The sequence below is a fragment of the Channa argus genome, chromosome 21, assembly GCF_033026475.1.
Source record: "Channa argus isolate prfri chromosome 21, Channa argus male v1.0, whole genome shotgun sequence".
In the NCBI taxonomy this organism is placed as follows: domain Eukaryota; kingdom Metazoa; phylum Chordata; class Actinopteri; order Anabantiformes; family Channidae; genus Channa; species Channa argus.
In genome coordinates this window covers 5,758,879-5,772,092 of record NC_090217.1, presented here as the reverse complement: position 1 = coordinate 5,772,092, position 13,214 = coordinate 5,758,879, and the positions used below count along the sequence as shown (strand labels likewise).

General features: G+C 40.6%; 3 protein-coding genes across 3 annotated transcripts; 1 reads left to right on the top strand and 2 right to left on the bottom strand.

Annotated features, from left to right (window-relative positions):
• Nucleotides 1–198: 198 nt before the first annotated feature.
• rhno1 (RAD9-HUS1-RAD1 interacting nuclear orphan 1) lies at nucleotides 199–2,070 on the bottom strand. The gene is made up of 3 exons (XM_067491047.1): nucleotides 1,937–2,070; nucleotides 1,619–1,800; nucleotides 199–1,395 (listed from the first exon to the last, which is right to left on the bottom strand). The coding sequence occupies exons 2-3, from the start codon at nucleotides 1,775–1,777 to the stop codon at nucleotides 769–771; spliced, it is 786 nt and encodes a 261-aa protein (XP_067347148.1). The 5' UTR covers nucleotides 1,778–1,800; nucleotides 1,937–2,070; the 3' UTR covers nucleotides 199–768.
• A 106-nt stretch (nucleotides 2,071–2,176) lies between these two features.
• foxm1 (forkhead box M1) lies at nucleotides 2,177–8,658 on the top strand. Its single transcript, XM_067490983.1, has 9 exons — nucleotides 2,177–2,345; nucleotides 3,383–3,873; nucleotides 3,967–4,115; nucleotides 4,573–4,764; nucleotides 4,864–4,992; nucleotides 5,215–5,274; nucleotides 5,681–5,729; nucleotides 5,847–6,010; nucleotides 6,186–8,658. Exons 2-9 carry the CDS (start codon nucleotides 3,420–3,422, stop codon nucleotides 6,999–7,001), a joined length of 2,013 nt encoding a protein of 670 aa, XP_067347084.1. The 5' UTR covers nucleotides 2,177–2,345; nucleotides 3,383–3,419; the 3' UTR covers nucleotides 7,002–8,658.
• LOC137106914 (cystine/glutamate transporter-like) lies at nucleotides 8,654–12,982 on the bottom strand. Its single transcript, XM_067490984.1, has 12 exons — nucleotides 12,621–12,982; nucleotides 11,876–12,002; nucleotides 11,678–11,793; nucleotides 11,456–11,581; nucleotides 11,257–11,356; nucleotides 11,019–11,063; nucleotides 10,801–10,924; nucleotides 10,587–10,690; nucleotides 10,389–10,485; nucleotides 9,565–9,714; nucleotides 9,291–9,468; nucleotides 8,654–8,872 (listed from the first exon to the last, which is right to left on the bottom strand). Exons 1-12 carry the CDS (start codon nucleotides 12,814–12,816, stop codon nucleotides 8,808–8,810), a joined length of 1,428 nt encoding a protein of 475 aa, XP_067347085.1. The 5' UTR covers nucleotides 12,817–12,982; the 3' UTR covers nucleotides 8,654–8,807.
• Nucleotides 12,983–13,214: the final 232 nt, after the last annotated feature.

Sequence of the window (13,214 nt, the reverse complement as noted above, 5' to 3'; positions counted from 1 at the left end):
CATGCCTGCCAGCATCTGGGGAGGATTGCATCAGGAAGGGGATCCCGTGTAAAAATCCAACAAATACATGTGCACACCACACGATCTGCACTGACCACCCCTGACGAACGGAATAAACTGAGAGGGGAAAAAAAAAAAGTTAAAACTGCTCATCTCCTTCCTCACTGCAATAGATAGGTGTCACATTTAATTTCTAAAAGCATTAAAACATTTTTACCAGAGAAAGTTTTTATTAAACACTGTATATTGCTTTGCTTCTCTTTGTAATATATCGTCATCTGAAGACGCAGGACATAAAGACACAAAATTGGTGTTGCTCACAATTGAAAAGCAGTATCCATCAGCAGTACTCATGGTTTACTTAGACCAGCAAATCAACATTCAATGTTACAAAATTAAAATTGCTTTGAAAGAATAAGCCATAAAATCACATTTTCACTGAAGCATATTCTCATTTATGGAAAAGTATACTGCAGTCTATACACTGCAATTATGTTGCAAATATATTGTATAGTGTGATTTTATTATTACAATAATAATTACCAAAGTTGTACAGACAGGGTGGCTGATAGAAGCTATTTCATAATATCCTTGGCTTATCATTATGACATTCAATGAAACTAAAAAAGTCAAACTGAGATTTGATATATATACACTTTAGAATGCTAAAGCTCAAAAAATAGTTTATATAAAGAATTCTGGTCCAATGAATAATCAGTGTTTATTCGCTCCCTCGACATCACTGCCTAATCTTGTGATTGACTCCTATCAGCTCTGAATTAGCACATCGGATTCAGAGAGATGGCCCTTCTTTTTTAACAACAACATTAAGCCCCTTCTCCTTCTCCAAGTCACCTTCAACCCATAGTCCCTCTCTGGTGTGTTAGCCACCAAAATTTCGGCTGGCCCGCTACATGGTGGTGTACAAGGCTGAGCCAGTTGAAATAGTACAGAGGGAAAGGAAATATCCTTCCTCCTATCTTGTGCTGCTTTTGGAGTATCCACATCAGGTGGCGGATCAACACTGCTGTGCTCAGTGGAGGCAGGTGGTGAAGAACTGTCTGCTGGAATTCTGCATCTTTTTGTCACTTGAATAGTGGGAATCTTAGGTGTGTCTAAGTGTGTACTTGAAACTGTCCTCTTGATTTGGCATGATCTCTGTGGTTGATTTCCAGTGTCAGACACAACTTTAGTCTTCTTTGTGCATGTACGCCTTGGGTGCTGAGATTGATCTCTTGGGCCTTTGTGAAATAACAGTGAGGGAAATTTGCACACACTGTTTTTCCTAGAGAGCTGACTGCAATTGTCACGGACACTTGTGGCAGACTGGCACCTTCTCCTCCCTCGTCTCACTGAAGGTACAGCTGAAAGTGAACTGTCAAATTGTGGGTTTACCTGACGATTAAAAAAAACAGTAAATTAGCAGGATGAAAAACAAAATCATCATAACAATTATTACTCTGTGATCAACTAGGTAGCAAGGTGACACGTGCCTGGAGGCTCTTTGAGCTAAAACAGATTTAGAAGCTAAAAAAGATTTTTACAGAGGGCTTTGTTGCTGAATGACAATGTTTTACACAACACATGAAAACATGTTAAAATCGCATGAACAACCTACCCATGAATTAAGAGCTGAGCTGTTGTGTGTCTCTGTGAAAAATTCTTTGGGATTAAGTGCTGCTCGGACTTCAGGCACATTTTGGAGTTTGGCTCCACACAAAGGTCGCTCCACGAATGGCAGAGGAGGCTTCTCTGTCTTCGTGGCTTTACGGGGCATTAATAGAAATCATATCGTAGCACCTAGTGGAATAAAATATCAGTAAATCAGTATAGACGTCTGATTCGGGTATCATCCAGCTGTAACGTTACATTTTACGTTCGCAGCAAGCTGCACGATACCTTTTCAATCATAGCAACTATCCGCAGTTCTACTTACCTTAATGAGGTTCGGTATTTAAAAAAACATGGGAATCAGTCCAAACAGTTAATATATAATAGAACTCATTCCATTGTTGCTTCCTACTTTGTTTTTTTCCGTCCTCTTGTTGCTTATTATTTCCTGGTTTTCGCCATACTTGTCTGTGATTGGTTCCATCGCGTACTTTGGTCTAGCTGCTATTGGTGGAATTTATACCACGTGAACAACGTGGTGGGGGCAGCACCCACAGCGCCAAAATTCAAATACGTTTGTGAGTCGGCTAGACGGCATGTAAATAACACTACATTAAAAAGAATCATAGTTGTTCTCAATCCTTCAAGTCGACATCACAAATGATTAGACCGCTTCAGCTACTAGCAGGAGTCCCGTCAAGCGGAGTTGTCTGAACTATTGCAGTGATATGAAGGTTTGGCTTTATCTAGATTTGATTTGTTGAGTTTAGCTGTTTTATGGCCGCTCCCGACCTACCAGCTAACTTAGCTTAGCTTCTTACCACAGTTCGCTGACGTTACGCTAGCTTAGCTGTGAGCAAGCTGTTAGCTACTTAGCATATCTTGGAGCAATATCGAATTTTACGAAACAGAAATGTTCTGCAAGGGACCCCAAGGTACAGATGACTAGCAAACTCAATTTCGTGTCAGGATACTGTCATTCTCTTGTGTCAGAGGAATATCATACTAAAAACATGTGCAATATCGTTTCACATTTCAGTTTCATGATCTGTTCTTCAATTGTATACCAGTGCTAAAGTAATTTTAAATGCTTTAATTAGATTCATAAATGACTGTTTAATTGGGCATAGCTCAAATAAATACTTTGTGCAGTTTAATATAAAATGCAATTGGCCTGAACTCGTGTAATCGCTCCCTCTATTGTCTCCCCTGCCAAGTTACCGTTCCTGTGTGATAGAAACCTGCGCTTATTTGCCGTAAATAGTGTTGTGATTTGAAATATTTTTGATATACTAAGCAATCTAGCCAAACTTCCTATAGTGCCCTGGCGATTTTATTTATGGAACCAGTGTAAAACGTTAAATAAATGCGTCAACGGCAACAATAACGACTGCATCACCAACGAATATATCTAAAACAGGCTGCTTAACAATTGCAGCGTTAAATTACTCAAAGTGGATCTTCAGAGCAATTTTACAATTTATCCCGTCGCTGCCGTTTACAGCATGCTCCGATCGGCGTGTGATATGATTTAATTTCTTCGTACCAATCAAAATTAGCATATGGAGAAACGGTTTGAGCACAATCTGGGTTAACAGTTGACCAGCTGACTAGTAATCAACCGGTAATTACAGTTAACGGGTTTTGTTGTTGTAACTCAACACAATAGGACTGATAAAAGGTGTTTACAGTGTTTAACTGGCTTTGTAACAATAATGTTCTGTTGTTCAGAGTTAATAATTTGTATTCTGTCTTTCCTTATATTGTACAGAATATCAGTAAATACCAGGGGGCTTTTCAATGATCTGATGACCATGAGAGGGAGCCCAAGGAGACCTCTGATTCTCAAAAGAAGAAAGTTGCCTTTTCAGCAAAATGATCTGCCAGCTGCTGAATCACAAAGCCAACCTAGTGCCTCGGTCTCAAAAGAACCGACCAAAGCAGCTGCGAGTCAGTGCTTCCCAGATGGCATCCGCATTATGGATCATCCTTCCATGTCTGACACTCAGGTGGTTGTTATTCCCAAAACAGCAGACTTTCAAAGTGTCATTGGGGCTCTCACTGCCAAAGGCAAAGAGAGTGGTATCCAGGGACCAAACAAGTTCATTCTTCTGAGTGAGGATGGCTGCCACGGTGGATCTTTTTGTCCGTCTGCTGCTGGAGGCAGTGACAACTCTACAGATGCTACAGCTGGACAGCTGGTGGATGCAGAGATGGCACACAACCACTCAGATGTTAAACCTCTTAAAGGAATTAAACAGTGTATGGAAATTTGACTTATTAATTTCTTTACATCACTGACAGACAGCTATTGTATTTCTTTAAGGGTTAACAGTTTTTGCTCTTCTTTATTAGTGAATAAGGAACTGGAATGTGGACCTTTAGATGACAGCCTCACCAATATACAGTGGCTCGGCAAAATGAGCACATCTGCCTTAGAAACAGATCCTAACAACCAAATGATCAACAAGGAGAACCAAAACGTACATCCACAGGCTGTCCAGGTCAGCTGCTGCTTCTTCTCACTCAAGTGTTACTGTTTACGTCGCACTCTTGTTTAGTGGGAACAGGCATGTCTCAGCGTGTGCCCTAAACACCACCCTTTAATCTGCCTGGCTCACTAAAATGTCACCATATTGTTACTTACAGTGACTTTTATTGTTTTCTAATTGGGGAAAAAAAATGGTTCTGCTGCTAGCTTTAAAAGAGATTCATGACCCCAAGGTTAAATACAAGGTTTTGATCGCCCGACTTTAGTTTGAGGGTGATTACACATGTAGTAGCCAGTGTTATGGAGCAATGCAGCACAATTTCTGAATCTATAAATAAGACTGAAATCAAATTGTACCTGCAGAAAGTTTCAGTAGAAATAACTAAGCTGGCTAGATCTTGCCTAAAATGATTATAATGATATTTTTTCTGTATTTATTTATTTTTGTATTTTTTGGTTGTTTTTAACAGGCACAAAGTACACAAACCAGTGCAGAAGCTGTTCAACAGCCTATGTCAGAGAGGCCACCATACTCCTACATGGCCATGATCCAGTTTGCTATCAACAGCAGGAAGAACAGGAGGATGACACTGAAAGAGATTTACACGTGGATCGAGGATCACTTTCCTTACTTCAGAGAGGTGGCCAAACCAGGATGGAAGGTCATTCAAAACAGAAAAATAAATAACTGATTATAGCCTGTAAGTATTGCTTTTAAGACATGGACTAAAGAGTAGTTATTTTCTCGTTTATAATTGCAGAATTCCATCCGCCATAACCTTTCTCTGCACGACATGTTCATTCGCGAAACGTCGCCTGACGGCAAAGTCTCTTTCTGGACCATCCGGCCTGAGGCTAATCGATGCCTCACTCTTGATCAGGTGTACAAGGTGCGCACATTCCACATCAGTGCTAATCTTTGCACACTCTTCCATCTTTTTAAATATTTCATACATTTGTTTGTCACCATCGTGTCTTAGTTTGGAGCTTTTGCAGATGTGACCATGTTCTTTTACCGGTTGTTATGTCCAGTGGCGATGTTTTGTATATCTATCATCATATGCAACATCTTTATGTGGTTATGTTTTTCTTGTTATTCCACATCTCCACAGCCTGGTTGCGACCCCGTGACTGCTCCTGTTCCTGTGCCAATGCTTTTATTTCCTCATGAAGTAAGATGGATTTATCATTCTTTTAGTTTTCAACGTCAGCATCGGAAAGCAGAAAAGAGACAGAAAAATCCCCAGATTTATGGTTTTATTGCCTCTTTGTCCCGTTCTTAATTCTTATTCACGAGTTCAGCTGCAGCGTGTGATATAAGGTCAAGGCTTTCTGTTGTTGCAGGAGGAGATGATACAAGCAGCAGGGAAGCAGAAATGCTGAAATCATACTGATGGATTAGTGTGCTTTGAGACGGCAGTCTTTGTCCAACAACCTTTTGTTTCTGTAACTGTACTTTTCCTTTGTTCTAGCTTGTCACACCCCAAACTGTGTAGACAACAGTCATCAAAGGGCTGAGAAAGTACTTTAGGCCACTAAGGCAGTATAGCTTCAAATAATGTTACTCTGCGTTCACAGCAACAAAAGAAGATACTTCCGGATCTGAGAAAAACGCCAACAAGCTCTGGTGAGTTAACAGAGATTGAAGGGGTTTTAATCGAGTTAAATTTGCATGTTGGCAAAAGGAGAAATATGCCATTAAGATGCCCTGCTCTAAATTGTTGTCTTTTTTTTCTGTGTTCAGAGAGAAGGATGAAACCTCTTCTCCCTCGAACTGATTCCTACTTGGTCCCTATCCAGCTCCCCGTTGCCCCCTCTCTGTACTTACCACCCGTATCGGCCCCGGCTTGTTCACAGCACAATCGCAACGCTTCGCGGGGAGCCAAGAGAGTCCGGATAGCTCCAAAGGTAATAACGCAGTCTAATGATGTTTCTGGTGTTTAGGAATACTATGTTTGAGTAGTATTACATTTGTTAAATTCCTTTTTATATCTTCATTTTAGATATTTAGATATGTTGGCTATGTTGTGGAATGTTACCTAGTCGCAGGTAGAATTGTTAAGTCTGCTTTTATGTCTGCCAGGTGACACAGAGCGAAACCACAGCTGTAGCACTGTATCCTCAGAGAGACCTTAAGGTGGAGGTGAAGGAGGAGTCGACCCGTGTTCCCATTAAGCACGAGTCACCTAAAGCGTTTCCAAGGAGACAAGCCAGCAGCTCAAGACGTAAACAGCGCCTGGTTCACTCTCTGCATGAGGAACCTGTCCTCCTCTGTCCTGATAATACTTTCTTTGACTCTGGACTAGCCTCAGATGCTTCAACTTTCCATGACGTGCACGATACTGAGCTGGAAGAACACCGGCACGAGCAGCACAGCCCCGACCGGGAGTTCTCCTTTAAAACTCCCATAAAAAGTAGCAGCCACCTGACCTCCTCCACGCCCACCAGACCCCCCTCTCATGTCCTTCCCGAAACCTGGAAAGTGACCCCAGTGGGCAAAGGGAACCAAAACGTTCTGGACTTCAGCCCCATTCGCACACCAGGTGGTCCTGCGGTCACGCCGGGGCATGACTACACTACCTTCAGCTTCAGCAGCACACCCTTCAAAGAGTTCCCTCTCTTTAGTTCCCCCAGAGAGCTGCTCACATCCGCTTCCTCCAAAGTGACAGGAACGGCAGACTCACCCATCAGACGCCTCCAAAGCACCTGCTCTAAAGATCTGCTGCAAGCAGGAGGCGCCACACCTGCTAACCGCTCAATCACAGAAGGCCTCGTCCTGGACACGATGAACGACAGCCTGAGCAAGATACTGGTTGACATTAGCTTTCCTGGACTGGATGATGAGGAGCTAGGAATGGCTAACATCAGCTGGTCTGAGTTCATGTCTCAATTTAAGTAGCCTGAAGGCTACATGTTTTGATTTATTTACATGGCAGTGTCATGTTTTACAAACACTATAGGCAAGAAGATAGATGGGGGGAAAAAAGGACTGATAATTCCAAATCTTTGAAAGAATAAGCTGTACGTCAAAAGCTGGGGGGGGTCCAATTTTGAACAGAATGTCTGTTAAAGTGAAATGAAGTTGTATCAGTATCCTGTTTTTAAAGTATTACATTACTCCGACTAAATGTTCAGAGTGACAAAACAAATACAGTTAGATTCATAAAAAATAAGGCATATCACTAGGGCTTTAAACTCAAGTATGATTTTCCCTCCCCTCTCCCCTGCTCGCCTGTGCTCACCATCCATATAGAGATTCATGCCAAAGTGAAAGTGCACCCATAGAATACCATCATTATGGAGATTATTATTAAATGTTTTTGCATATGGATTGAAAGTAGAATCCATGATGTTTTATAGCTTAGTACATTGTTATTCCATCCATGTGGTTGAATAAAGTAGTTGTCATATACTGATTGGTTAAATACTTTCATTTCATAAAGGCACCAGAGTGAAACAACTTGGCAAAAAGAGACACTCGATGCCACCATCTTCTCTGTAGTTTCAGCCTCCTTTAAATTTTACAAATCGCAGCTTTAATATTAAGTTTCGATTCAGTTTCTGACATTCAAGAAACAGAGGTGATTACGAGCCTGCTTTGTTTGGATGTTTCTGGCTGCTTTTGGGAACTAGGTTGAGAGGGTTCTTTTACTTTTAAGTTACTGTTCTGCTTGTCATGCTGCTCACCTTTTGTCCCTCACATTTGTCTCCACCTCTGGAACACTTTTTAAAAAAATTTGTATTGGTTGCATCACCTTTTTTCTTTCATCTTCTGTTCTTCTTGCCATGTCCATCTGTAGTCTTGAAGGAATCGCTAGAGAAAAGCAAATATGTCATCGTGTATGTATTTGTATGTTGATTTGCACATTTTTAATATATAATTAGCTTTTACATATGTAAAGTGAAATACATTATATTGCCTAATAAGCCAGGGAGAAGCCTCTGTACCATTTGGTTCAGCCTCCTGGTATCGACTTGTAGATTGTGATGCAGGATTGTTAGCAATAATAAAGTAATACAAATAGCACTAACAGCAATAGGCTTGTTTTTTTGTTTTTGTTAACTGTAGAGTTTTTTTTTTTACCTCTTGAATTTATAAACCTTCAGCTATTTGCCTTCAGTATCAACTTAAGGGCATTTTGTACCTGTAGAACAGCATGTTTTAGCCTGCAATAACAGATGACGTCTTCTTTGTGAACACAACACTCACAATATTTTTATATAATATCTATCTAACACAGATTGTATTTCTTAACTGAATGGGTCTCATTAACCAGAAAAGGGAAAATGTTTGGATTTAAGCAGACACCTTTTTGCAGCCTTGGAGGATTAAATTGATGATTTACGCAAGATCCTACAAAATAATGTACGGCTTTTTAAATAATTCATTCAGGTTCATCAGCATGCGTGTTTATAGGTGGGGGTTTTTACACTGCAGTGAGTTGATCTGTTTACAGTTGGTTTTGAATGGCATCCAGGAGCAGATAGCAGCATTGTTCCCTGCTGGTATTTGTCTAATTGTACAATAAACTTGTTGGTGTTGGTGCCTCTTACATCATGAAGTGCTTTTATTTCTCAAGATTTCTTTATCAGAACCACTTATTTCAGCAAATCAGCCACAAAATCATCAGAAGTACAGTATTTTAATATTCTTTCAGTATCAAAATAGTACAGGTGAGTAGAGATCTGGATGTCTTTGTGATCCTCAGTATGTCTGGGTTTCCTGTTTAGTCACCTCTAGAAGGATCTGCAGATGCATGGTGCAGTAATCTGGGAATAAAGAAGAGAGTACGAGTTGTGCTAAAGCCGAGAAGGCTTTTCATACTTTACTTGCCCCCAAACCCTCAGCTAAAAATGCCAGGAGTCGGAGGTTTTGGTAAAACACCTAGAAAGTTATTTATTAATTTACACAGTTAGGATGCTTGTAAAATTTAGCCACAAGTTAGTGTAGGAATGTTGTTCTACATCTTGGTTTCAATGTTGTCTGCATTATAATTACTACCTTTTTGTACTTGTTGCACGTTGCCAATAAGGTGTGTGCTTTTGTTGTAAGTTCATGTGGTTTATCTTAATTAGAAATTGAATAACAACTGTAAACTGGAGCTAACAGGGTTATTGTCCTGTTGTAGTTCTACTGTCATATGCTCATTTCTGATGATGTTGTAAAATATGTTATGTTGGGACTTACTGCAGATGTGTTTTAATCCATCAGGCAGGCGGAAGCGATAAACGATCAAATAGTAAACTGGGACTCCAGTTAGTGTGAAAGCACAGCTTTTTCCTGTGTTCCAGGGGTCTGAATACAAAGACAGGCCCACGATGAAGAAGCACACCACTGTGAAGGTGACTCCGATGGCCAAGGGCACCTTTGGGTGGTTAAACACAGCAAAGATAACAGTGCTCGTTCAAGTTACTGTGCGACAGAGTAGAAAACATGCAACTGTGAATCATGCCGCACTAACCTTGAAAGGCCTTGGGTGGAGGGGGAAGCGATACCGATGGATGAGCATCCCCAAGGTTGTCAAGGCAATGAAGAACCAGCCGACAAAAGAGGTAAAGGTGATGAGCTGGTAGAGTTCTCCATAAGTTAACATCAGTACCACCAAAGGGTACTGGAGACAGACAATACAGCTGCATGACGTGACACATTAGTCCAATCCACATTCACCGTTTTCCTTTGTTCACCTGATTGATTTCTTTCTTTTTTGGGAGGTTTTAAACTGTATCGCTATTGCAAATGTTTGCACAATGCCTCTGATTGATTGTTTCCTCCTTTCCTCAGGTTCAAAACAGCTCTCTGACATTAATGTTGCTTTATCCTTTTTAATAATACAGGTAAAAGCTAAGTTTATAACCAAATGCAGTTATTTAGAGATAGTGTAAAACCATCTCATATGACACCACTGCTTCACACCTGTCAGTCACGTTTTGTACTTTTGCACACTTTAGATTTAGGTGATTTGATATAAAAGGTGTCTTATGAGTTGTTTAATATATGTAGATGCATATATCAGGAAATGGCTGTAATTAGAAAATGAACCACAGACTTTTTTCAATTTTACAATATGTCAAATATAAAATCCTACTCCCAGAATATAGTTTCTGCCTGTCAAGTGCCCATTTAGATCAAACATAAAAACAAAAAAAACACTTAGATGATGTGCAGCTCACAACATGACTTTCTGTCCCTTTCCTCTTTCGTCTTGTTTTGTCTTTCGATGTAGTGAGAGTTATATAAAATGCCAAAAGGCTTTACAGTGCAGTGCTTTTTTAAAAAACACTTCACCTGTAGCAGCACAGCAGGTAACGGTGTTCGTCTGCGGATGTGAATCATAGAAAAAAGTTGTGGCGAGTGGCCCTCCCGAGCTCCCACAAACAGCATCCTGCAAGAGAAACAGTACGACTTACGGCATAAATGAGAGCGTTTAGTTGAATAGAAATATACATTTGACACACAGTAATAACGTTTCTGCTCGCATATTACCTCGGTGATAGAAAGAATCCACCGTTAAGTGTTCCAAAGCAGGATAAAGCCACAAGAATGGGAATCACTAAAGCCAGTGCTGGGAGAGCACGATTGGAATACGTCTGTAGAGACACAGACACTGGATCAGACCAACACTTTAACATAAATTGGGAAATAGTTTCACTCTGATCCTGGTTTCTGCTTTCAGAGTACTGCACAGTGTAACACTGACCACAGCCACAGCATCGGACATTAGCAGCTCAGCAGGAGACATCATGGTGTAATAGGCCACATTAACAAGCACATAAAAGACTGTCACTGCCACCATGGAGAAGATTATTGCCAGTGGGATGTTTCTGACAAGACAAAATACACACAAACAGACATTTAATTGGAAACTTGGCTTTTAGAGACTGATTAACTGGAGAACATTTTTCAGAAGTTAAATACCTGTTGGGGTTTATGACCTCTTCTGTGACAAAGTTCAGATTTGCCCTCAAAGAAAAAGTTAACGCTTGATCACACACAATCATCTAGCTGTTATAGTTTTTTGTGTCGTGTTTAGCAAATGATCATGTCCCAATGAGTGTTAATGTGTATACTGGCATATTTTGCAATTGGAATTGTGTTTTATTTGTAATAAAAGTAAAAAAAAAAGATGTTTTAATAACATAGCAGAGTTGCTTACCATCCACTGTAGGCATACAGACCATTATAGAAGGCAAGTGGCAACTTATCCAGTGTTAATAACTTAACATCAAAACTATCCTGTATTAGTTCTGTCTTTCCTGGAAAGAATAAGACACAGAAAAACAAAGTAGTTTAACATAACCAACGACTGGGAGTATACAGGTGTGTCCTGAGTAGTAACGGTTACATGCTCGCACCTTTAGCCAATTCAGTGATTCCAGTAACAATGATGAGGACCAGAGCAACTGTCTTAGTGAAAGATAACATGACCTGAGTCCGAGAAGCCATGGTCACACTCAAGCAGTTCACTGCCACGACAATAGCTACAGACACACAAAGACAAACACCTGATGAGACAAAAGTTTATGGAGTAGTGTAAGGGCATCACAGGTAGAAGGAGGAGGAATGAAACCACTCACTCACTCCCAGGACACTGACAAGCTTGATCAACCCTGTGGGAGCAGCACAAGGAGCAAAAAAGGGTTCCACCACGTAGCGACCAAAAGCCAGAGCTACATAAGAAGTTGAAGCCGGCCTGGACAGAACAAACAGGCTGATTTTTTACTTTTGGGAATGGACTTTTTCAATTTTGATTTTATGACTACAACAGAACTAACCCAGAGAAAAAGACGTCCACCCAGAGTTGTAGAAAGGCAGGCAGAGGCCCCAGTGTCTCCAGTAGATAGGTGTAGTGGCCCCCTGATTTTGTAAAAGCGGTTCCCAGTTCAGCGTAACACAACGCTCCTAAGGGAACAAGCAGAAGAGCAGAGTTTGTCATAAGTAAATTTCATTTCTGCCATTTGTTCATTTAAAAAATGTGAAGCTTAAACTTATTGCTTAAACTGTATCGTATTACGTAAAGTTTGGCAGGCAAATATTTATACACATTTCAATAAAACTTGGTTAATTTATGCATTTATAAATTCCTTATTAGTAATGTCAGTTGCCTTAGGTCAAAGATTATTTTTTTGGCAAGATTCAATTTCATATGAAGTGAAGCGACACTGTACTGTGGTTCCAGAAAATCCGGGAGGTGACACATCTTCACTCTCGAGAATGCTGCCATGAGAGTTTGAGAAGTGGCCCACTCCAGCATAGTCATTCATATAAAAAATCAAAAGCTTTTAAATGTACTGTATGTCATGGAACATACATGACATTTTGCAGTATCAGACAGAGTACCAGGCATGGATTTTGGACGAGGGGCCAAAGTAACTAATAATTATAAAAGATCAACTGATGCTATCAGAGACCTCGGATCAATTAAGATCCAAATTGGTTGCTTTACTTTTTTCTTTAAGTCATTAATAAGCTCATGCATTTGCTGTCACATTCCACAAATTCGACCATGAGCTTTCTCACCAAACAATGAAAGGACTCCACACAGCGCCCACACCAGCAGGGAGAGCCCCACACTGCCGCTGTTCATCAGGACGCCTTTGGGAGTGACGAAGATCCCACTGCCCACGACTGTGCCGATGATGAAGGACACAGCAGGCAGCAGGCCGATCTTTCTCCTGAGGTGAACCACCTCGTCTTCTGACTTCTGTTTCTTCATCTGTGTTTATGCCTTAAACTTCTCTTTCAATCAAAACAGACAGCTACAGTTTAATCTCAGGATAAGTTCAGGAGGTTTTAAGTAGGAGTTGCCTCAAGAAGGATCTGCATCAAAAAGGCAGAGCTTTCTGAAGCTGTGAAGGCTTTGCAGAAACTGGTCTAACCTAAATCATTAGATAGGCGTTAGATGAATGGGGTTAAAAGAACAACTCAGGGTTAATATGTCAAAGAGTAGCTTCCAACTTTAATTTACAAAGTTAGAGTAGGGCTTAGGAAAACAACTGTACTGTACTATGTACTGAACGTGGGAATCTGTCAACCTACATTTTGCTATTAATGTTCTTCACATCACCAAAGGGTCCTGGAGACAGGCAACATCGACGTAACACTTGACACATT